The sequence below is a fragment of the Neovison vison genome, chromosome 2 (assembly GCF_020171115.1).
Source record: "Neovison vison isolate M4711 chromosome 2, ASM_NN_V1, whole genome shotgun sequence".
NCBI classification, from domain to species: Eukaryota; Metazoa; Chordata; class Mammalia; order Carnivora; family Mustelidae; genus Neogale; species Neogale vison.
Window position 1 is genome coordinate 272,397 of NC_058092.1, and position 24,437 is coordinate 296,833.

General features: G+C 60.4%; 1 protein-coding gene across 8 annotated transcripts; it reads right to left on the reverse strand.

The window, feature by feature from the left end:
- Positions 1-173: 173 nt before the first annotated feature.
- On the reverse strand, positions 174-22,771 carry C2H1orf159 (chromosome 2 C1orf159 homolog). 8 transcript variants are annotated; one of them, XM_044236882.1, is made up of 11 exons: positions 22,744-22,771; positions 11,207-11,445; positions 11,020-11,108; positions 8,766-8,841; positions 6,035-6,196; positions 5,673-5,738; positions 4,646-4,819; positions 4,038-4,172; positions 2,844-2,869; positions 2,717-2,747; positions 174-1,346 (listed from the first exon to the last, which is right to left on the reverse strand). In XM_044236882.1, exons 3-11 carry the CDS (start codon positions 11,089-11,091, stop codon positions 1,249-1,251), a joined length of 840 nt encoding a protein of 279 aa, XP_044092817.1. In that variant the 5' UTR covers positions 11,092-11,108; positions 11,207-11,445; positions 22,744-22,771; the 3' UTR covers positions 174-1,248. The 8 variants fall into 8 exon arrangements, with proteins under 8 accessions (XP_044092817.1, XP_044092820.1, XP_044092814.1 ...); XM_044236881.1 differs by having other exon boundaries at positions 1,285-2,038; XM_044236885.1 differs by lacking the exon at positions 4,646-4,819.
- Positions 22,772-24,437: the final 1,666 nt, after the last annotated feature.

The following is a 24,437-nucleotide window of genomic DNA, read 5'->3' on the forward strand; positions in this document are numbered from 1 at the left end:
TCCCCTTCTCCTCAGACTGAGGGGACAGAGGAACGAGAGGCGGTTCCCAGGACAGCACGTCTCTGCTCCTGGGGAAGCGAAGTCCACGTCGGCCTGGCTGACAGGCGCCCCCACGGTAGGGCAGGTGGGGGCTTCCTGCCTGCTGAGGAGCAGACGAACTGGGGCGCAGGGAGAATGGGGGAAGAAAGCCCTGATCCGTTTATTGACACTGACTGGAAGCTGGTGCGCCCTCTCAGCCGCTGGACCAGTGGTTCAAGGAAACGCGTGGGACAGGCGTCACGGTGCGGAAGGGACACAGGAGCTGAGCGCGCAGGCCCAGGCGTCGGTCCCGAATGGGAACGTGGGAAGATCAGCGCCGAGCCCAGTGTGAGAGGTGGCCACAAACGCTCCCTTCTCTTGGGGACCCTGTCTATGTGTAACCAGCCGGGGCCAGAAATGCGTCTCCAGGCCTGGGGCAGTTGGGGCGGGACCACTGGCCAGCATGGCCCTCCACAGGTCCTCTGAGACCAGGCTACCCAGGCAGAAGTCACAGGTGAAGGTCACCCTGGGTGGACATGGCCTTGATCTCCAGCAGCTGAGGCCAGAGCCCGTTCCTGGGCCCAGCATGGAGAGCGGATCACGGGCCGCAGACAGGAGAAAAGCCGTCTCTCTGCCTTTTCTGCTCAAAACTGACACAAGCCAGTAAGAAACCAGGAACCTCGCCTCTGCAGCCCCCAGAAGCGTGTGGTGGTCTTGGGCTTAGGGGTCGGGGGAGGGGGGGCTTGGCTATAGGACAGCCCAGTGGGCGCCTCAGCCTTGGAGGGGCCAGTGCTCAAATCACACCTCCCCAGGCCTGGACACCAACCCAGAGGGGACGCCAGGAGGCCCACCGGCCTGGTGGTGTGGGGATGTCTGCCCAAGGTGGGCTTGGGAAGGCCGAGGGGCCGAGCCCCCAGCTTTCCCAGGCATGGAGCAGCCCAGCAGGCCTCGCAGGCTTTGGCCGCTGGGAGCGGTCTCTCCCGAGGGACCCAGACCCCCGAGCCCCGCCGCAGTCTCCGGCCTGGCTCAAGGACGAGGCTCCCAGGCCATTTCACGGAGCAGCCGGGGGGTGGGCGGAAGCACTTGTGGCCACATCTGCGGCCAGGAGGCGGCCACGCTGAGTCAGGGGCTGTGTCCACACCTGTCCCGAGGCCTCGCCAGGCAGCACCTGCCCTTCGTGTGCCGGCTTCTCTCCAAGGCGGTGTGCGGAGCTGTGGGTGGGTCCCCGGGTCAGACATTGCTGACCCGGGCCTCCACCGAGGAGACGGCCGTGGAGCCTGGGTCCCCGTCCAAGGGCCGCTCGCGCCTGACATAACGCGGCTTCCGCACTGAAACAGGGTCAGAGACAGGCAGGGTCAGAGCGGGGCCGGGACGGGAAGGATGGGCCCGGGTACTGGCCCTCCCTAGAGCGCCTAGGGCCGGGGTGCGGAGAGTCGAGGGGAGGAGGGCCCACCGAGCCCCAGGCCGTGAGCGGAGTTGCGGCTGCTTCGGAAAGCGTCTGATGAAGGCCTCCCTCATCGCAGCCACCAGTGACCTGCACCCAAGCACCTCGGCCTGGGTGAGGGCCTCGCTCTCACAAGACACAGAGGCAATGGGTCCCGTGAGGCACGCAGGGGGTCGGTCCCCAAATGAACCCATGTCCGAAGCCCCAGAAGCTGCAGGTGCGACCTTGCTTGGAGAAAGGGGATTTACAGATTGATTAAGGATCTTGAGATGAGATCCTCCTGGATTACCTGGGGGGGCCTAAATCCAGCGACCAGCGTCCTCCCAAGAGGGAGCAGAGAGAGGACACTCACGAGAGGCCCCGTGAGGACACGGCCGAGTGGTCACCAGCCCAGGGACGCCCAGAGCCACTGGGGGCCGCAAGAGGCGGGAGGTTCCCTCCCCTAGAGACTCGGGAGGGAGTGCCCCCCCAGCCCCCACCTTGGCTTCTGCCTTCTGGCCTCCTGGACTGAGAGAGAGGACGTTTCTGTCGCTTCAAGCCCGGGCCTGTGATCATCGTTACGGGGGCCCTGGGGGACTGACCCAGGAAATTCGAGATGCTTCTAGATGGTACTGGCTTAGAGAAATCAGAGACAAGTATTCTCTAGAACAGAGCAGATCTAGCCTTGTCCCCAAAGAAGAGGGACATCCTCCCCTGTCCCCACTCCAGACTTGCGCACAGCAGCAACAGCACAGACTGTGGAGGCCAGCAGACTCCTGCTCCATGGCCTGTAGCTGGCGACCACGGACTAGCTGGAGGCCAGTCCCCTAACCTCTCTGTGCTCACGGGCCGTCTGGAACAGGGCTGACAGGTGCGTCTACTCCTCGAATCATCTGAGGTGGGGCACGTCTGACCCAGTCATCTGAAGTACCAGCCGCTCTGGAGGGACCGCAGGAAGGCCCTACGCCCGGGCCAGCCTGCTCCCCACCCCGGCCACCCAGGCGGGGCTGGGACTTGGTGAGGGCCAGGCGCAGGCTGCGCGGTGGCCTCAGACTCTGTGCTGGGGGTTCTCGTTCTCTCCCAACAGACTCAACGTGTCAGGAATAAAATGTCAGGAATCAAAGGAATCTAAGGGACAGGTAGGACAGCTGTGGTTGGCCGGGGGGGACCTGGCCCGCGCCCGTAGAACCCGGCCCTGCAGCGTCCCTGGAGAGTGGCCGGCCCCAAGGGCAGGAGAACTTTGAAATTTTCCCCCTGCGATGAGGGCTGACATACCTGAGGGGTGCGGCGGGGGGATCATGGCGGCCTTGCAAAGGAGAAAAGGCAGAGTGAGAAGAGCGGGCGGCCCCCAGCCCAGGGCCCGCGACACGGGGCGCTCGGCCCGTCCTTCCAGGTTACTTACAGCTTCGCCAGGCTGCAGGGCAGGGGCTGCAGGCAAACACGGGGGTCACCTGGGGCCGGGGTTCCGTGCCTGGGGGGGCCCACGGGGCCTGCAGAGGCTCTTTCCCCCACTCCAGGCTCGGCCCAAGTCCCTCCTCCACACCAGCGCCAGCAGGGCCCGGGGCTGTCCGGCCACACTGCCCACCTGCTCTTGGGGTGAGAACCCCCAAGCACCCCAGGGAGAGCCGACCTTCTGGCCCCTTGGCAGAGCGACAAGCCGGCCCTCAGAAGGCACACTGCCGTTGGTCTCCGGCACCACCAGGAACACAGGCACGAGGACGCCTTCAGCCCCAGGGGAGGCCCAAGGCTGGGGCCATGCCTCAGAGACCCCCGCAGGGCCCTCCTCTCCCCTCCACTGGGGAGGTTGCTATGCGTCCCTGTGCTCTTGGTGGCCGCCTAGGCTGACCAAGCCCAGCTCTGGGGGTGTTCGGTAGCAGAGGCCCCAAGGGGGTCTACCACAGCCACCACGCTGGCACACCAGGACCCCCATGGCCACTCCCCTGCAGCAGCCGCCCTGGGCTGACCCAGGAGGATTCGTCCCGACTGGCCTGGGTCTGGTCTAGGGCGCTCCAAGGCCCCAGGAGACACCCAGTGCTGGCTCTGGGTGGGCGGACGGGGTCTCCCGGAGGCCAGATGAGGAGGCTCTGGCTTCTCACCCACTAGCACTGTCCATGGAAGAGTCCACGCTGGCGGCCGGACCACCTGCCTGGCACCCCGAGGGCACAGCAGGAGTGACGCCCGCCTCTTCCAGACAGAGGCAGGGACCCCAGGGCCCCCCACTCCCGGGGTGGGCAGGATGGGGAGAGGACACAGCTGGCTGGGGAAGCAGCGGGCAGGTGGCCCCAAGATGTCGCCTCCCCTCAGGCCACTCAGCAGCCTCGCCGTGACACCCCCCGGTGCAGTCACGCCAACAGCTTCGCCCTGAGAGCGCACGGGGTCCACACGGAGCCTCCCTAGGCCAGGCCACCCCTCTTACTCAGACACAAGGACCACGGAACAAGCCGGTCCCTTCCTGCTTTGTGAGGACTCTCTCCGGCTGGGCAGCGGCATTGGCCCCCCGGCCCCAGCCCCCGCTTCTCTGTGCCCCCTAGGCAGGCCCCGGGGCCCCACAGGGGGCGTGCACTGCCCAGCATCCTTCCAGCACCGTCCCGCGTACCTCTGCCTCTTCCGTAGAACACCCTGGGGAGTTTACTGGTGCGCTTCAGGTAGAAGAAGCCAGCCACAGACAGGATGAGGCCGGAGCTGAAGAACAGTGTCCCCAGGAAGAGGGAGGCAGCCACCTGAGGGCTCCCTGCGAGCAAAGTGAGTGGCTGCCTGGGCAAGCCTGGGTGGGCCTCCGAGGGCCTCCCCAGACCCCCATCCCCGGAACACGCCTGTGCCCTCACAGGTTCCGCACCCAGGGGCTCGGGTCCCTTGCAGGCCCAGACGCCTGGCTGTGGGGTCTGAGGGGCTCAGGCTCCCTAGGCCTCAGGCTTGTCGCAGGGAGGTGGGGTGCTGAGGGGTGGGGGTGCCAGGCCCTGGGGTCCCCATCTCGCTCGGCACAGACCACGGGGCCCCACATCCCCGGCACGCCAGGTCAAGGCCTTCCACTCACAGGCCGGGGCTCCCACTACACTCTGGCCTCTTGCAGCTCGTCCCTTGTCCCTAGATGGCCTTGCCGGTGCCATGCTGCCTGCCCCTCTTCACAACACGGGGTCGGGATGGGCTGGCGGGCCCACGGCTGGGGCTCTGGATGGTAACTGCGGGGCAAGTGCTCTTAGATACCTGTGGAGAGGCAGCTTTCCGGCCCTGAGACACAGGCATGAGGTGCGGCCACTGCTATGTTGAAGTCTAGGGGGCGTGAGTCCTGGTGAATTTGGCGTGTCCTGCCCCAAATTTGCTGCCCTGGAAACGGGCTCTGGAACCAGACTTGCCAGCCTTCCTCCACTGGTGCCCCTACTGCCAGACCCAGCGCGGTGTTACCGAAGGCCGGGGCCACCTGCGCCGGCCCCCCCCAAAACTCGGCTGCCCTGGAGGCGGCCTTGGTGGTCTAGGTCAGCGCAAGGCCACTTGCGTCTGGTCCTGAAACCTGTGCAGAAAGCCGGAGCCCTCAGTCCAGGTCCAACATGCATGCCCTCCGCTGAAGGCGCCGTGACTGGGGGACACCCGGCCCCCATTACGACCTGGTCGTAGCCTCTCCTGGGGCAGGTCCTGCTCCCTGACTGCTGTGGCCCCTGCGGCACGGCCGAGCCTCCACGGCTGGTGGGCCACACATCAGACAGGCCGGGATTCGAGCGAGCAGGAGGTGGGCACCGTGTCCTCCCCACGAGGCCCAGGCTGTGGTGGGTGCTCTCGTCCAGCATGCGGTGTTTGCCGTCTGAACCCTATACCCTCAGGAGAGCCTCAGGGGATGGGGGGAGCCTCAGGGCACCCTCCCATCTCCAGACAACTGAGCGTCCTAAGCTCCCACGGACTGGGGTGCTGGGCGGGCCGGGCCTGGGGCAAAGGGTGAGGTGCGCAGCTCAGGGTTTCCACTCACTAGACTTGCTCAGGGGCAGGTGTGAGGGCCTCCTGCCTGTGCCCAGTGACCCCAGCCCCGAGGGCTGCCGACTCCACCAGCCCTGCTCTGTGGTCAGGCGGGTCCCTGTCCATAGATCTCCTGCCTGGGCTGCAGTATGACCTTGGCCGTGGTGGTGGCCCTGCTGAGGCCCGCGTAAGTGGCCACGTGCACTGGGAATAGCAGACGGCGACCCCCTCCTCCGCCAGGACCTGGGCAGAGGCCCTGCCCTCACCGGGTGAGCCAGAGACTTACCGAGATTTGGCTGCCCGGGCGTCCCTCTGCTCCGGTTCACCGGGAACTGGGCACCCCAGCCAGCGACTGTGGGGAAGCGGAGCTATCAGGGCAGCTGGTCCCCGGGGCAGGTCCAGACCACGCACGGGGACGCTGCTGAAGATTCCCAGGGAGGCAGAGACACCGTGCAGTGGGGAATCATGGGCCGGAAACCAGAAAGGGAGGAGGCTGTGGGGACAGAGCACCCCTCACCCCACGGCTGTCCTGCACGGACAAGAGGACTTGGGGAGAGAGGGGACAGGGTGGGGGGGTCTCCTCAATGGACGGTGGTCCAGGGAAAGTGGGCCACCTGTGGCCGTGGGGACAAGAAGGGCAAGTCCCACCTGTTCCTCCAGAACTTGGAGACGCAGCCCCTCGGTGGGAAGTAGGCCAGGTGGGCCCGGCGGGGGGAGCCACGGGGCGGCCACTGCACTCGGAGCCGTAGGTACCGTTCCCGCAGCGGACGCAGCGGACACTGCCGTCCTCGCTCCGGTGCCTGTAGCAGCCTGGGAAAGCGACAATGCGTCAGGCCCTGCCTGTGGGGTTTGTCCGCAGTCTGAGATTGCGAAACTCCGATTTCATTCAAGAGCGCTCACTAGCTCGTTCCGGAAGTCTGGGTGGAAAGGCACATTCAGTTTCAGAGAAAGACACGCTGGACAGGAGCCACAGAGAGCTCTCGCCCCGGGGCTCCCGTGGGCTCCTTTCCCGCACGTCTTGTAAAACACCCGGACGGCCCGAAACCCAAGAAGGGTGCCGTGCACGGCCCTGTGCTCTGCAGAGGGCTGCGGCAGCCCGGCCACTGGGCCCTCCCCTGCCTCCACAGGTGCCGTAGGGACCAGGCCCCACCCCTCGGTGGCGCTGTCTCCAGTCCAGGTGTGACCCTTGCCCCTCTGTTGCCCCCATCCCTGACAGATGCCACCACAAGCAGCTCAGCCTCGCCTGGCGCTGGGAGCAGCCCGGCTCCCACTGGCCAGCGGTTTGCAGACCATGCGTTTTGCTGACCGGTCAGGGCACCCCGTAAGGGCAGGAATTGTGTCTTACGCCTTGATTTTTCCTCCGCATCTCCCACGTTGAGCCCAGTGGCTGGGCAGACACAAGCGCGATCAGCGCGGAGTGCGGGCCCTGAGCTGGACCTGGATCCTAGAGCTGCGCCCGCGGCAGCGTCCAGAGGCAAACCACAGGCCACACGTCCTTCATGGTGCATTTTACGATGTTTGATCCACACACAGTGTGTCACTGTGAGATGAAGGCCTTTCTGCAGGGACACCAGTGGATGGCAGGGCCGAAGACTGACCGCAGCAGGGCCTGTGGTGCTGTGGGCACCAGAGACCTGCGAACGGTGGGGTGCGGGGGTGGTAACCGGGCAAAGCTGCCCAGGGCTGCCGACCTCCTAGAGGCCCCGGCTGGGCTGTTGTGTGCCGGGACAAGGGACAGCTAGAGAGCCAGCACCGGTGACCAGAAAGACTAAGGAGCTCGTTATGAAGCCAAGAAGCCCCTTTGAAAAACTACTAATTCCGGGCTTACTGGCTTTTCAGCCTCGCAGGTGAACCGGGTCACCTCCAGGCAAGTCCAGGAAACTGAGGATATCGGGACCTTGAGAAGAGAGGAATTCACCAGAATCTAGAGGTGTTGCAGGTGAGGTCCGATGGCCAGTCCTTGGCTTGGCTTCCTGGCCTCGGGAGTCCAATCTAGGATCCCTTGTGGAAAGGTCCAGCGAGGCGGACTCAGAGAGCCCAAGTGGCCAGTCACCGTCCTCGCTGCGCGTTCGCGGCCCCGCGTGGGAGGCCAGACTCACTCTGAGAGCAAACCCGTGTCTCGCTGTGACCGTCCGCGACGCTCCAAACGACCATTTCCGCTTTCCTCCGCCCTCCTGACTTGGAATCGGCAAGAGCTGAAAGTGCCCTCTTGCCAGCGCCTGCAGGCTGCGGCCGGACGTGAGGACGCGCGCTCCGGAGAAATCCCCTCACCGCCTCCCCTGCGGGCCCGAGAAAGTCCACGTGCGGCCCACGGCCTCCGCGCGACCCTCGCTGCCCGAACTCGTCAGACGCTGCCGCGGTGTCCTCGCTCCCCGATCGGCCTGACTCCGACGTCAGCGCGCACTTAGCCGGCCGCCCCGCAGGAACACTAGACTTCAACCACCAACGTTTTTCTTTTGTTTCCCTAGAAATGCCCCTTACTCAACACCCGACTGCTGGCCTCGCTCGGGGAGGCCGCCTGCCCGCGGGCGCCTGACACCGCGCGGGACTGACCGCCGCAGGACGAGACGCCCCTCGGACGGGGAGGCGCGGGACGGGGAGGCGCGGGACGCTGGGCTCACACCCGGGCTTTTCCTCCGGGACCGTCGACACCTTTTCTCCCCCTTTGCCGGTCTCTTATCTCACAACTTCCAAACTTCAGTCCAACTCTCTCTGCAGGTTGGCTTTTTCGGGTTTTTTGAAAGATTTTATTTATTTGACAGAGAGACACAGCGAGAGAGGGAACACAAGCAGGGGGAGTGGGAGAGGGAGAAGCAGGCTTCCCGCCGAGCAGAGAGCCCGATGCGGGGCTCCATCCAAGGACCCCAGGATCATGACCTGAGCCGAAAGCAGATGCGTAACGACGGAGCCCCCCAGGCGCCCCAGCTCGGCTTTTTATATGTGAAACGTTCTGAGAATAAAGTTGCCAGTGGGGGACTGAGGGAAACCACAATACGCCTCTTGCACACAAGAAATATTTCCAGCTGAAGACACTTAAAAGAAGCAGGAGCAAGAGGGGCCCTGGCCTCCCTTCCTTTCCCCGAGAAGCAGGAGACAGAGACCCCACGTGGAGGTCGCCCATGCCATAGGAGGAAACACACTCCCCACCAGAGACCAAGAGCCAGCCGGGAAGGAGGCTCGGCGGGGGTCCTGTCACTTTCCCGCTGCTTCTGCCCACGCTCCTGGCCCTTTGCCTACATCCCGGGCACCTCCAGTGTCCTTCCTGAGGGGACAGTGTGCCCGCCTGCTCACACCAGCCAAGGGGACCTCCACAGCATTCGCGCGAGCACTGGCCTTGTCACCAAGGCCAGTCAAGGTCGGCTGGTGCAAAGCAGCTTACCTGGACCACACAGGTTTGTGCCCCCACAGGTGGAGTTGACATCCGGCACGCCCACACAACACTCAGGCTGCTGGCCCTAGAGGGGAGAGGGCGGTGAGCTCCCAGACCCCACGGCTGGGGGCTCAGGGGAGACAAGCAGGCCAGGCTGTAAACGGCACCCGCAGAAGTTACCACATGAGCCGGGTCCAGTGCCCACAGCTCTGGCCTCTTCTCAATTCTGAATCGGGCGACCATCCCTTGTTAGCCAGAGCGAGGGGAGCACACGTAGCCACCCCACTGGACACTTCCTGGGACAGAACCTCAGGTCCCCAGTGAGCGTCTGACGATGGAATAAACAAGCCTGTTCCTAAGCATCAGATTCCCAGAAGCCAGGAAGGAGGTCCCTTGGGGGCCCACTCAGAGAGGCCGACCAGAGGCCCGGGCTGGGGCAGCCTGGTGGGGCAGGGAGTGGTCCTAAGGATACTGCCTGGACTGTGGGTATGCTCTGGTCTATGCCGTCCCTGTCCTCCACTGTCTGCCTGGCTGACCACTCAGGCCTCGCCTAGGACGTGCTGGGGACTATGGCCCTTCCTGCAGGTGGGTCTCCGGGGTCTGGGGCACAGCTACCGCCACTCAGCCCCATGGACCACAAGTGGGTAGAAGGTGGGGCACTTCAACCCAAAACACTATTTATAGGCAAACCTCTGTGACACCGTGGATTCCGTTCCAGAAAACAATAAAGTGAATCAAGTGAGTTTTTTGTTTTCTAGTGTATGCAAGTCACATTTATACTCTGCTGTAGTCTCTGAAGTGCGCAACTGCATGTGTCTAGAACACAAGGGACGCGGCTTAACTTAAAGTACTTCACCGCCACAAAATGCTGACCGCCACCGAGATTTCAGCAGGTCCTAATCACTGATCCCAGGTCACCGTAACAAACAGGACGGTCATGAAGAAGCCTGAGCCGCCGCAAGGGTCCCCCACACGTGGCACCAAGGCATGCTGTGCCGCCTGCTGTGAGCACATGCAGCAGAAACAGGGCGCCCACGGGGTGCGCAACAGCAGACGGCCCCAGACCCTCCGTCTGTAAAAAGCGTACCGTCGCGTACCGTCTGCAAAGTGCGACAGAACAAGGTGTGCCTGCGCGTTACCCACCACTTGCCAAATGGCAGCTTTGAAAATTAAACAATTAGAGGTGCTAAACCCCACACTCCAGCTCCACATGTGGGCTCCTTCTCAGGAAAAGGAAACATATGTTTTTCTAGACTGTAATAAAATATGAAGATAAACCCATGCACCTATGGCCTCCCTGGTAAGGCAAGTCTGCTCTTTGCTGCCAGAAAGGAATCACCCCTGGTCCTGGTCCTGCTGCTCGCAGCCCCCCGGAGCTGCCCTCCAGCAGGGGTTCCCGGGGGGGGGGTCCCCAAAGAGGAAGTGCTCAGACCAGGGCAGCCAGTGGGGCAGGAACTCACGCCTGCTGCGTGTACCAAGGAGGCTCCAAGTGGGGAACAGACGTGCTGAGCTCTGGCATTTACAGGACCAGACTTGAGGGGTTCCCAGTAGAAGCTTGGCTCAGTGTGTATCTATCACAACTGAACTCTCGTTTCTTACGACGAACACAGGGAGCAGTGAGGGGTGTCTTAGGAATGGTGTGGAGTATCCACACCACCACAGGAGAGGTCCGAGGCCAGTTCATGGCTGAGGTCAAGCCCACGAGGGACACTCCGGCCATCCCATTGCCCCGCCCCTGGCGGAGGCAGAGTGGCTGGAAGTCCCCATCCTCTGGAAGGCCTGGATGATGTGTGGCTGGGTGGACGCGGCCGCGGCCGGGCGTACCATACCCGTGTCACCGGCCCAGGAGGGAAAGGACACCTGGCCGCAAGAGGCCACCTGGGCAGACCTTGTCTGATGCCGCCACTTGCCCAGAGCACAGTCTCCCCCCACCCCGAGCCGGGCAGGCAGCTTACAGGCTGCATTCAGGGCCAGGGGCCCTTTTCCAGCTCCAGCAACAGGGTCCACTTGGCAAAGAGAACAAGAAGGTTCTGGGGCAGAACAGAGTGGGCAGCAGGTGGGGAACATGTGTTTGCTGCTCTCCAGGAGGCACGGGCTTCTCTGACCCTGAGAGTGGCCACAGTCAATTGTCCCCAGAGCCAGGGCAACGGTGACCCCCAAAGGTTGAAGGGTGAGGCCCCTCTGGGTGCAGGGCGCACGGCCTCCAGAAAGGACTCCGACGTCACTTCCCGGCACTCACGCCCCTGGGTGATGGGACACCTACCGCACTTTCCGAGGATTTGCTGGCAACTTCCACCAGGAGGCCCGCCAGGAGAACGGCACGCTGGAGTGCCATGTTCCAGAACACCGCGTCTGCAAGAGACGGGGGCACCGTGCGGACGGGGGCACCGTGCAGATGCGGGTGCCTCCTCCCGGGGCACCAGGCGGGGCCCAAGAAGCAGGACCCTTACCTGGCCCTCCGAGATGGGAGCTGCAGACATCCAGAGGCGGGGCGGGATCGCTAAGAAGCCGCAGACCCCTGGTCCTAGGCCTGCGAATCAGGGTAGACGGTGAGGCCCGTTGTTGGTAGGCTCGTCCGACTTACTGGAAGGAGGCCCCAGAGCTGAGGGGCTGCAGGGGCTGTCCTCAACCCCTCTGGATCTGGATGGACTCACTCCTTGGTCCAAAGCTCTCAGCCATTGACTGCCTCCTGAAAGGACGAAGCAGAAGGGCGTTCTACGCATGAGCTCGGAGAGGACTTGTGCACCTGCCATCTCGCTCTGTCCTAGGGAAACGCCCACTCAAGCATCTCACCAAGAGGCAGAGCACCTCGGCAATGAGACAGCCCCAGGGCCAACACAGGCCCATCGGGGCGCCTCGGCCTCATCATTTTCTACTGCTCGCCCTGCCCTTGTCCTGGAAACGGCAGGCGATGTCATCTTGGGTGATGGAAGCGCCGTCTAGAGCCGCGACTCAGGACGGCTCCGGAGGGAGGGCAGACGGAGCGGCCGGTCGGCAGGTCAGCCCAGGCACTGCAGGCGCGTCTCCCGACACCAGCCAACTCCAACCCCGCAGCCCGCGTGGTCTGGGACGGAAGCTGTCACATTCCCAACGCGGCCAGAGAAAACTAATCTGCACAGACCCTGCAGTAAATGAAGTTTTCGACAAATGCCTGTTGGCCTGCAACACCGTGACCGTAATCCTAATCCCTCGGCGACACAGCCGGCTAATATTTGGACATGTGAAAGCCACCTCTGAAAAGACTTCTTACTCGACAAAAAGAGCTGTTACTCAGGGCACCGGTTCAGGTTCCTGGAGACGAAGCTTGCACGGCGGCAACTGGGTCAGCAGGGAACACACGGTGGGGGGGGGGCCAGGGAACGAGAAGCCCCTCCCTCATCGGCCTCAGGGCCGGCAGGACCAGGCGGCGGGGGAGTTCCAGCCTGGGGGGCCCTGGGCAAGAGCCCCTTCGCCACAGGTGTCGGACAGCCTCCTTGCACTGTGGGCCCCAGGATTCTGAGCATGGGGAAGGTGACACATGCGTGACAACAATACTGGGGCAGGGGCCATGGTTCTGTCCTAGCCCTGCAGAAGCAGGAGCGACCTATCAGGTCTTGCTAAGAGCCCCCTCCCCGAACCTTATTCATGCCTTCCCATTTAAAATGCATTCAAAATACACCTTCTCTTCTCTCGCGCAACAACTGCTGACGTCCTAGACGCACAGACCCTCACCCACAGGCTGTGATCAAATCTCTTCCTTTTTGTGTTTCATGTGTGCTCCGCAGAGACCATCTCTCCCTGCCTCGTGGAAACCCTGACAGTCATGGACCCTTCAGTTCACTCTGTGGTAAGAGGCATCTCCAGGGTCATACTAAGTCATAAAACACCCTTTCAATTCAGGAAATCATAAGTCCAAGATTTACTTTTTTAAAGATTTTATTTGAGGCAGAGGGAGGCAGAGGGAGGGAGGATGAGCGCAAGCAGTGGGGAGGGGCTGACGGAGGTGGGGAGGCTCCCTACTGAGCCCGGAGCCCAACCTGAGGCTGGATCCCAGGACCCTGAGGTCAGGACCTGAGCTGAAGGCAGACGCTTAACGCACTGAACCCCCCCCCCGCCCGGCGCCCTCAGAAGTCCCAGATTTTACTCCACGCTTTCATCTGCCAGTGAGCCGATGTTCCTGGGTGTAAACTGCCGCAAGCCGGCCGCGGCCATCGGAAGCACACCTCCGGGGAGCTCAGACACACGGTGCGGAACGTCTCTGCCACTGCGGGGGGAGCCCGAGCCCCTCTGCCGTCCCTGCCTCCAACCTGGCTTCACGCATCCACGGGCCGGCCTCCGGCCCTGCAGACCAGCTTGCGCGGTCTCGAACCGACGTCACCGAGCCACACGGCCAGCCCACGTCCACGCCGGCACCGAGCCAGTCGACTTCAGAGTCCGCGCCCGTCGTTCCCCTCACGGCTGAACGGGACTCCGTGGTGACCGTGACAGCGTGGCCTTCGCCCCCCGCTGCTGACGGACGCCGGGGCTGTTTCTGGACTGCAGAGGCCAGGAGGGAAGCTCTGTGGACAATTCTGTACGTGTCTCTGTGTGGACACTGTCGTCACTTCTCTTGGGAGATACTTAGGACTGGAACGGCGGCGTCAAGGCAAGGGTTTTTTTACCTTTCGAAGCTGCTGCCCCGTCTCCCACGGGGAGTACTTCAAGAATTCCCTTCGGTGTATCTTCTGGCTCTGGTTGTGCTCCTTTGTGCCCTTTTGTAACCGCTGCTCTAGGGCCTGCCCCATGCACCCTCTCCCCCACCGACGGAGCGCGGCACGGCTGCCTCTAAGCGCAGAAGCCTTGAAACCCCACAGGCTCTCGCGCCCGTCACCGTTCTGGGGGCCACAACTGTCCTGCCTGCCACATCGGCACACATTCCATACACGAGAAATGTCTGAATTTTTTAAGACGCTCACACTTAAAAGAAAACACGTCCCCCAAACATTTACTGTGCCTGATGCCCGCCCTCATTCAGGAGATCCGAGTCTCTCCCTGCTGCTGACCTTCAGGCTACAAAAACTTCTTCAGCGTGTTTAGCAGTGCACGCTTGACAGCAACAAATTTTATCAGTTTCCTTTGTCCGAAAATACTTCTATTTAGCATTCACTCTTGGGGGGTATAGAATTCTTCTAATATTTTAGGGGCAGTGCCTCTCACCTCCTGCCTCTGGGGCCCCTGATTCAGTCTTTACAATGCTACACTGTACGTGATCTGTTGCTTTTCTCTGCTTTCAAGATTTTCAAAGTTAATCTTAAATTTTCAATAATCTGAAAATGATGTGTCTAACTGTGACTTTATTCTATTTTTCCTGGATGTCTTTCACCACGTCTGGAAAGGTTTTAGTCATTGTTCCTTAACGTATGTCTTCTGCCCCACTGTGCGTCTCCCTCTGGAGCCTGTAACTGCCCACGTGCTGGACACTTACCTCATCAAGCCCCTTCTTCCTTCAGACGAGATGATTTCTAGCAATCTCTGATGTCACCAACTATTTCCTGTCACTCCCATTCCACTATGACCATTCAGTCAAGTTTTCATTTCAGACGCTCTATTTTTCAGTTCTTAAATTTCCATCTGGCTCATTAAAGGTATGTGTGTGTGTACATATACAAGAGTGTGTGTGTGTGTGTGTGTGTGTGTGTGTACATATCTTATTTCCTTACAGACATTTCCTATATTTTTGTTCAAGATGAGTGTATCCTTTACCCCACTGAATATAGTTATTAAACCTGCTTTAAAGTGTTTGTCTGAGGGGCGCCTGGGTGGCTCAGCTGTTAAGCATCTGCCTTTGGCGCAGGTCATGATCCCAAGGCCCTGGAATTGAGCCCCATGCTGGGGTCCCCGCTTGGTGGGGAGAGTGCTTCTCCCTCTGCCTGCTGCTCGCTCATTTGTGCTCTCTCCCTGTCAAATAAGTAAATACATAATCTTTAAAAAATAAAATAAAGTGTTTGACCAAAATCTGTAAGGAACTTATCAAGCTCAACATCCCCAAAACAAATAATCCAGTTAAGAAATGGGCAGAAGGGGCACCTGGGTGGCTTAGTGGGTTGAGCCTCTGCCTTCAGCTCGGATTGTGATCTTGGGGTCCTGGGATCAAGCCCCGCATGGAGCTCTCTGCTCGGCGGGGAGCCTGCTTCCCCCTCCCTCTCTGCCTGCCTCTCTGTCTCCTTGTGATCTCTGTCAAATAAATAAGTAAAATCTTTTAAAAAAAAGAAAAGAAAAAGAAATGGGCAGAAGACATGACTATACATTTTTCCAAAGACATCCAGACGATTAAAGACACAAGAAAAGATACTCAACATCACTCATCATCAGGGAAATACAAATCAAAACCACAGTGAGATACCCCCTTACACCAGTCAAGAATGGCCGAAATCAACAACACAAGAAACAACAGGCCTTGGCGAGGCTGTGGAGAAAGGGGAGCCACATGCATTGTTGGTGGGAACCCAAGCTGGCACAGCCACTCTGGGAAACAGTGTGGAGGGTCCAGAAAAAGTTAAAAATAGGGACACCTGGGTGGCTCAGTGGGTTAAGCCTCTGCCTTCAGCTCAGGTCATGATCTCAGGGTCCTGGGATCGAGCCCCGTGTTGGGCTTCAGGCTCGGAGCGGGGTTGGGGGGTGGGGGTGTCTGTTTGAGATTCTCTTTCTCCCTCTGCCCCTCCCCCCATGAATAAATAAATAAATCTTTTTAAAAAGAGTTAAAAACAGAATCACCCTATGACCCGGCAACTGCACGACTCTTCACTCACAGATACACAAATGCAGATCCGAAGGCCACAGGCACCGATATTTCTAGTAGCGTCGCGAACAGCAGACAGTCTGTGAGCAGCGCGCAACGCGACTGAGGAGCGGACAGGACAGGACCCGGCCACCAAAGACAAGGAAATCTTGCCATCTGCAAGGACACGGAGCTGAGCACGGTAAGTCCGTCGGGGAGAAGACAAATACCAAATTATTTCACTCGTGTGGAACTTAAGAAACAAAACGCGGAATCCTATGGGAGAGCGGGAGACCGAGGGAAACCGTAAGAGACTCTGAGAGACAGAAGGAACCGAGGCCCCATGAAGGGAGGTGGGGGATGGGCTAGGCGGGGGAGGGGCACTCGGGAGGGCACCGCGGGAGCACTGGGTGTTCTGTGCAAGTGAGGAGCCGCCAAATGCTACTCCTGAAACCAATACTGCGCTAGCCAAGTAGACGGTAAGTAAAAACGGGGGGGAAAGCGTTCGTGTGATCACCCAGCCGCCGGGCCACAACATGACTAGCGCCTATTGACTGTCCTTTCCCCGGAGAGCGACTCCTCTTGCTGCGGCTGTTCGAGCATCAGTCACTCTGGATGGGACCCAGTACACGGCCACCGGTATGTGGAGACTAGACTTGATTAAATTCCTCTGAAGAACGTTAATGTTAAAAACCCTTAGCAGGGCGCCTGGGTGGCTCAGTGGGTTAAGCCGCTGCCTTCGGCTCAGGTCATGATCTCAGGGTCCTGGGATCGAGTCCCGCATCGGGCTCTCTGCTCAGCAGGGAGCCTGCTTCCTCCTCTCTCTCTCTCTGCTGCCTCTCTGTCTACTTGTGATTTCTGTCAAATAAACAAATAAAATCTTTAAAAAAAAAAAACCCTTAGCAAAACAAAAAACCTCTCAGCAAACTAAAACTAGAAGGAAATACACCGAACCTGATAAAAGACATCTATAAAAAACCTGTAGCTAACATCATACTAACAACGAAGTACAGGACATTTCCCCTGAAGACTGAAGACATCATGGGTATCTAATCTTAGCATCTCTCTTCAATGTTGTCCCGTAGATGCCAACGCAGCAAGGAGAGAAAACCAACACGCTGTCTCGGTGCAGAGGGAACAACTATTCACATGGAGAACCCTAACAAATTGACAGAAAAAAGCTAGTGTAATTGATGAGTGAACTTAGCAATGTTCCAAGAATGTAAAGTCAATATACAAATCAACTGTTATTTCTATGTACCAGCAACTAATTGGAAAATGAAACCTAAATATTCACAACGGTGCGCAAAAACAAACTGCTAGTTCCTGTGGATAAATTTAAAATATGTAAGACCTAGATACTGAGAACTAGAAAACACTGCTGAAATTCAACGTCTAACAGGGGAAGGACATGCCGTTACGGCGTATATTACATGCGCCATTTATATGTGACGGAAATATCCATTAATCCGTGTCAGTGGGTTAGAGAATTCAATATTATTAAGATGTAAGCTGTCCCTACATATCTTATATTTAACATAGTACCAATCAAAATTACGGAAGCCTTTTATTTTGAGGAATTTACAAGCTGATTCTTTTTTTTCCACAAGCCGATACTAAAATTTACAAGAAAATGCTTAGGGGCGCCTGGGTGGCCCCGGGGAGTTAAGCCTCTGCCTTCGGCTCAGGTCATGATTCTAGGGACTTGGGATCAAGCCCCACATCAGGCTCTCTGCTCAGCGGGGAGCGCGCTTCCTCTTCTCTCTGCCTGCCTCTCTGCCTACATGTGATCTCTCTCTGTCGAATAAATAAATAAAATCTTTTTTTTTTTAAATGCTTAGAACCTAGAAGAGCCAAAGCAGCTCTTTTTTGTTTTGTTTTTTCAAAGATTTGTAATTTATTTGACAGAGACACACAGCGAGAGAGGGAACACAAGCAGGGGCAGAGGGAGAGGGAGAGGGAGAAGCAGGCTTCCCGCTGAGCAGAGAGCCTGAGGTGGGGCTCGATCCCGGGACTCTGGAATCACGACCCGAGCCGAGGGCAGCCGCTTAACGACTGAGCCACCCACGTGCCCCACCAAAGCAGTTTTTAAAAAGAAGATAGCGGATTTACATGACCTCACCTGAAGACTTACAAAGTCACAAGACAAGAACAAGCAGATCGATGTGACAAATCAGAGAATCCAGAAACAACACATATGATTTTGGACAAGATGCCAAAGTAATTTAATGGAGAAAAATAGTTTTGCAACAAATGGTGCCAGACAATGGGCTACTCACAGGGAATAAAAACTAGATGCACACTCAGATCAGATGAGAACATTAGAGATGGATCGTGAAGCTAAACACACACACACACACAAATCTACAAAGCTTCTAGAAGAAACAGGAGACCATCTCGGTGACTTGCTTAGGCAAAGACTTTTAGAAAGGACACTGAAACATGAACTGAAAAAGAAAACCACGCCATAAATCAAACTTTATCAGTATCAAAAACTTCTCATCAAAATACACCATTATAAAAAAAAAATACGCCATTATGGTGGATACAAGACTATGCATTTTTCAAAACCCATAAAAGCATATGTCACAGAGAATAAAGTTTAATGTATACAAAAAAAAAATTAAACAGCACGTCAGGGATCTCAGGGCGGAACACAGACTGTGACCACTGATGTCCACTGTCAGAGTCTGTGATATCAACACGCGGAAGGCGACGGGAACCAGGAGCTGACCTCGGCACGTCTGGAGCGCGACGTTTGCCGGGAGGCTAGAGGTGAAGAGGACCACACACGGACACTGTACACTCGTCAGTAAACTCGTTTCTTGGGGGATGGAATGCGGGGAACAATTCTGCTTCACGTGCACACGGAGGCCGGGCCGGGCTGGACAGGTAAGAAAAGGATGGTGGGGGACAGGGGGTGCCTCGTTGATGTCGGCTCAGGTCCTGACCTCACGGTCCTGGGACCGAGCCCTGTGTGGGGTCCGGAGCCTACTTGGGATTCTCTCTCTCCCTCTGCCGCCTACCCCACCCCCACCCCCAGGCAGAAAGCCAGACAGAAGGCAAGAAAGGAAGGAAGGAAGGAGGGAGGGAGGAAATGGAAGGCGATGGTGGGAGCCAGGTTCGGACAGGAAGGTTGCAGGCAAGCACGTTACGGGTTCCAGGTCACAGACAGACAGACAGCACAGCCCCGCCCGCCGGGAGACCCGCCGGCAGGGACCCCGGGGCCCAGATCCTGGCTCCTACACCCCGTCCTCCAGTAAAAGAAACCGGGCCCCTTGGAGAGCGGACTCTGGGGCTGGGGCAGGCACGACGAACCTGGAGCATCCGGCAGCGCCAGCAAGGAGGGAAGAGCCCCGGGACCAACCGAGCAGGCGCCCCCACGGCCCAGGCCGGAACGACGTGCGCGGCAGCCAGCGCGGGAGCGTCCCCGCAGCACACGACGAACACCCAGGAGCCCCGGCCGGCGGCCGGCGGAAGGAGAGGGGCCGGAGAAAGCCTCCTTCCTGAAGTCCTCCCTGCCGCCACCGCACCGCGGGGGTCTCGGCGCATTCCCACCCCGGGCAGGGCGACTGCCTCACTGGGCGGCCGCCAGAGAAGACGGGAGGGGGACCAGACACCCGGCAGGCCCCACCCGGACCAGGCGGCCGGGCCAGCGTAGCCCAGGCTGTCCGCCAGACGCCAGCCACCCCCGACAGCCTGGGACGAGAGGGCCACCGCACCGCCAGGGCGTTCTCTCCCAAACCCACGACCCCCTCGACCCACTGCGAAACACACAGACAAACCCAGAATGAGGGACATTCGACCCAACACCTGTGCGGCCCTCCTCAAACCTGTCACCGTCATGAGAACACGAGAGTCCAAGACACCAGCCCATCCCAGAAAGGACGAAGGTAATGGGACAGTCAACGCGCCGCGGGCCCTGGCAGGGACACCAAGGAACCGCGTGAAATCTGAAGTCGGCGGTGTCAGGCGGGATTCCGTGGTGTAATGGTCAGCGGTCTGGACTCTGAAGTCGGCGGTGCCGACGACAGGTCACAGCACTGCTGCCTCTCAGCTGCCACAAAGGCTCTGCGCCGCCCTCAGCGCGGGAAGTGGAGAAAACTGGCCATCCCGCCTCCTTTCTGCCGACCGAGAACTGCTCCAAGTTTTTTAAGCGCATTTTTAAAACAAGCCACTAGTGACATGAATAAGCAGGTCAAAGAGCGGGAGATCGTAGGTGCAGTATGATCCGACACGCGTTACCCGGAAGACGAAAATGCGCTTGTACAACGTGGACTTGCTCGGACGCTTCGGAAAAGAGGGGCGAATGTGACAAGCGGGGGGGCAAGTGCTCAGCCCCACCGAGCTCCGGAAACGCAGATTAAGGCCCCCAGGACACTCTGTTCAGCAGGCCCTTTGGGCAGGGTTCCACGCAGGGATTTTCCCAAGAGAAAGGAAAACACACCACAGAGAATGCGTACAAGGACCCCTTAGTCACACAAGCCAAAGCCCAGGAACCCCACCAACTGCCTCACAGGACTGAGAAGGGCACCCGGGCGCGTCCCAGGAGCGCCAACCCAGCAACACCCCGGGGCTGAGGCCCAGGGGCCCGGGGCGCGGGGAGATTCCGGAGACCCCGCGGCTGGCGCGGGCCCTTCCCGGTGCGGCTGGGGCCTGCTTGCTGGGTCCCCGGCCCTCCCCCGGCCTGCGAGCACATCTCTCTCTCTCATAAAGGCACTAACCCCACCGCGCGGCGCCCGCACGACCTCGTCTAACGGCCACCACCTCCCGAAGGTGCCGCCAAACACCGAAGCTCTGGGAGGCTCCAAGCGTGGATCCGGGGGACACGACCACTCGGCCCACCCACGAGGGACCCGTCACGGATGACAGAAGCGTCTTCTGTCTCGACAGGTGTGCAGGTGACACAGCGGGATGCGGCTGTCAAAACTGGGCAACCTGTGCGCGCGGCTCCTCAGTAACTAACTGAAGAGACGCCATTCGCTTCAAACACCGTATTGGAGCCCGAAAGTTAGAGAATTGGGTGAAAACGTGTCTACGTGGTCATGAAAGAATTGGTGAGAATTTAAATTGTACAAAAATTGTCTCGCAGCTCACTTTTCCTGACAAGGATTAGTCTGAGTGAAGACACAGAGCCTCCAGGTCGCTGCGGTTCTGAGCACGTGGCACATCGGGTGACGTGGGCGGGGCTGCGCGTGGTCAGCAAACAAGGGATGGGGCAGACCGGGCCACCTTGAACACCAGCCCTCCAGCCAGGAGCCCCGCCTGAGTGACCACAGAAGTATTCACCGCAGCTCCGACCCCCGCCTCCGGCAGCCGTGGCTGGACAGCAGAGTAGGGGACGGCGGGGTAGGGGGGGTCCTCAGCTCTGGGTCTCGTGCACTGTTGGGGGCACGAGGCCGGCCCACCGGACCTTCCCCCATCAGAGAACTTACTGCTGGTTATTCTCTCGGCAAGCAGAGGAAGCAAGCGTGGAGTCTGACTCTCAGGAAAAAGTAAGAACTTGCTGCTCGATCTAAACATTCCATCTCGGGGCGCCTGGGTGGCTCAGTCGTTAAGCATCTGCCTTCAGCTCGGGTCGTGGTCCCAGGGTCCTGGGATCGAGCCCCACATCGGGCTCTCTGCTCAGCGGGGAAACTGCTTCCCCCTCTCTCTGCCTGCCTCTCTGCCTACTTGTGATCTCTGTCTGTCAAATAAATAAATAAAATATTTTTAAAAATAAAAATAAAAAAATAAACATCCCATCTCACGCTGTGATAGAAAGTAAACGCCCAGTGGGTTAAGCCTCTGCCTTCGGCTCAGGTCATGGTCTCAGGGTCCTGGGATCGAGCCCCGCATCGGGCTCTCTGCTCAGCGGGGAGCCTGCTTCCCTCTCTCTCTCTGCCGGCCTCTGTGCCATCTGTCAAGTAAATAAATAAAATCTTAAAATAAAAAAAAGAAAGTAAACACTGCCAAGGACCTCACTGGACCTAAGGGAACATTCCAGTCAGCTGACATGCATGGCAGACGCCAGGAATGGCATGTGGGCACCCAGTGACCAGCACTACGTGGGCTCCACACACCTGAGCGGGGTCTGCAGCCCTGGAGCTGGCCCGGGGGGGGTCTGCATGCTGGAAAACCACTCTGGCATCCTTGGCCTTGGGGATGCGGAATTGCCAGGGCCGCGGGGACCACAGTCCCTCCTCCGACGAGCGACATGACCAATCGCGGCTCACCTTGGATATGAGAGTAAGTGAAGGGTTGGGAGGTGCCTCTGGGGTCCTGGGGTGCTGCCTGCGGACCAGTCCACTCAGGGGATCACCCACCAAGACATCCGTTTGCTCTGCTTTGGGGAGGAACATGCCAGGGCGGGGGTCGGGGTGCGCATGTGCTAGGAGAACCAACTTTCCGGATAATTCAGATTTTACTTCCTTCGAGGAATTTCTAAAAACAATGAGGCCATTAAGATTCTGGCTGACCACAGACTACTGTCCAGCGGCGCTTCCCCGGGAGCGGGAGCGGGAGCGGGAGCGGGAGCCATCCGGGTGGGCCGTTCCCCGGCGCAGGCCGCCTGCCCCAGGCCGCCCCCTCCGCAGAGCGCAGCCGCACCGAGAAAACCACCAAGACGGGCCAAGTGAGGCAGCTTCGAGTCTCGCAGACGAGGCGGCTACGAAGGCTCAGAAACAGTCTTGGGGGAGAAGCTGCGTTCGCCGAAACGCTCTTCCGCGAAGCCCGAGAAGCCGCGTCCCACGGGTCCGAAGCCCTGGGCTTCACACGCACTCGAGCGACCTCCTCCGAGCGTCGCGGCGCCAGCGCAGCCCTCGAACGCCCACCGTGCGACGCCAGCCGGGCTGCTCCGGCCCCTCGCCGGCAAGGGCCCGGCTACCGGGGAGAGCGCCAGCCTGGCGACGGCTGCCCGGGCACCCGGGGCCTCCCTCTGCCGCCCGGGCTCGCTCCCGAGGGCGCGGCCTCCTGGGGCTCCCCGACTTCGGGGACGTGGGTGGGGGGCCCTAAGTCCGGCCACCGACGAGCTCCCTTAGCGGACTGCACCTGCGGGACGTTCGGTAGCCCGAGGGGGGCCGGGTCCCCGCGGGCCTTTGTCCCGGCTCCGCGCCCCGCGCCCCCTCCGAGACCGCCCGGCCCCGGCGTCCGCGCCCCAAGGCCGCCCCCCTGCGTCCCTGCCCCTGCTCCCGCCCCCGGCCCGCCCCGGTCCGCCCCCGGTCCACCCCCGGGCCCCGCCGTCCGCGCTCCCGCCCCCGGCCCCTCACTCACCCGGGCGCCCTTCGCGTTCCTCTTTCGTACCCCCCGCCCTCCGGGCGGTCGCGCCGCGCTCCCTGGGATTGTAGTCTTTCTGCCGCCTCCACCCCGGTACCAGGCAACGCGACTCCCAGCTTCAAACTACAGCTCCCGGCAGTCCCCGCGAGAACTCCCTCTCCCCGGATGGGTTCCGGCCCAGAGCTCTCGCGAGGCCATGGGAGGCGCGCGGAGCAACCTGGGAAGTGTAGGCTAGGGCGCCCGGGTCCTAATGGCCGGGCCCCAGACCGAGCCGGGAAGGAGAAGAACTACACTCCCCAGGAGTCCATGCGCGCCCGCCATCTTTGGCGTTGCTAGGAGACGCGAGGATGCGAACCAGCGCGTGGCTGCGCAGCAGCAGCGGTGCTGCCTCCCGGGATCCGTGCGGGGCGGCGGCGGCGGCGGCGGCGGCGGCAGTGGGCGCAGCTGTGAGCGCAGCTGTGACCTCCCGCCCGCGACTAGCTTAGGTGACCGGACAAGGCCCGGCCAAGGCAAAGCAAAAGCTCCTCCGGGAGGCGAGAACGTGTGCCCCGAGGGGCGGGGGGCGGATCTGCACCTCCCGCCTCAGGCCCGGGGCGTCCCCCCCGCGGCCTCTCGGAGCCCTGTGTCCGGGCTGGTGGCAGGGGGCCGGCGCTTGGTCCCAGCGAGGAGCCGCGGAGGGACCCGGCCTCCGAAAGGCTCCTGGTGGTGCCGTTCTGGGTGCGGAGCCCGGGGAGGGAACCTCTGTCGCTCCCCTTGCGGACCGGCTCGGCCGCGGCGGAGACCCTGGGCAGCTTTCCCGACGGGGCGCGGTCGGCACGAAGTAGGGTATCGCGGTGCCTGGCCCACAGCAGGGCTGGCCTTTCGGCACCCCCTGCGCATGCGGGGTGGGGGCCGCGGGGAAGGGGAAGGGGGTGTGCCGGGGAGCCCCCGGAGGAAGGGCCGTGAGGCCGAGTGAGCTCTCCCCTTGGCGTGTCCTCAGGGCTCTGCCCTCCCGGCGGTGGGGCTGGGCCGCAGGGCGCACAGGCGGGCGAGGACGCGGGCTGTGCCTCAAGGGGGTGTCACCCTGAATACAGAGCGGCTGCCTTCTGTGCCACTGGGCTGGCGCTGGTGACCCTCGAGGGCCTGCCGGTGAACGGAGGGGTCCGCGACCTTGGGCTGAACCAGGAAGGGCACCCGGAGCCCAGCGCAGGCGCAGATTAAGGCTTTTCAGGTCTCTCCCGCACTTGGCACTTACGGGTTGACAGGGAGAGGTGGGAAAAAGACCAGTGTGACCTGGGGTTTCTCTGAGCTGGTGGGGCCGGTCCAACGGGTTACTCTTCCCACTAAACAACCCCTGCAGCCGTGAGGCCTCACGGATGGGGAGGGGCCCGGGAATGCTCCCCACAGTTAGTTCCCAAGTCCATGGGGTCCGTGTGGGTGACTGACCTGTAACCCTTCTAGGCCGACGGTGTCCCGGCAGGACGACTCTGAGGCTGGTGGGATTCCCACAGGCGTGGTCTGAGCTGCCCCTGACGCAGAGAACGGTCGTGGGCAGCCGTCAGTTTCTCATTTATTAGACTCTCTTGGGTGTTAGTAAAAGGGTTTGGAGCTTGTCAGCCTCCTTGGGGGCATCTGAGTGAGAGGTGAGTGTGAGTCAAGGTTAGGGGTTGCAAGTGTGCTGGGGCATGGGGGCCCCTGAACTCTGGGATGTC

Excerpts from the sequence above, each read along its gene's own strand:
- C2H1orf159 (XM_044236878.1), bottom strand. The coding sequence starts at position 11,091 with ATGGCACTCCAGCGTGCCGTTCTCCTGGCGGGCCTCCTGGTGGAAGTT. Across the intron at positions 6,197-8,765 it reads CACAAACCTGTGTGGTCCAG|GCTGCTACAGGCACCGGAGC; the intron begins GTAAGCTGCTTT and ends TCGCTTTCCCAG. Across the intron at positions 4,173-4,645 it reads GGAAAGCTGCCTCTCCACAG|GGAGCCCTCAGGTGGCTGCC; the intron begins GTATCTAAGAGC and ends CTTTGCTCGCAG.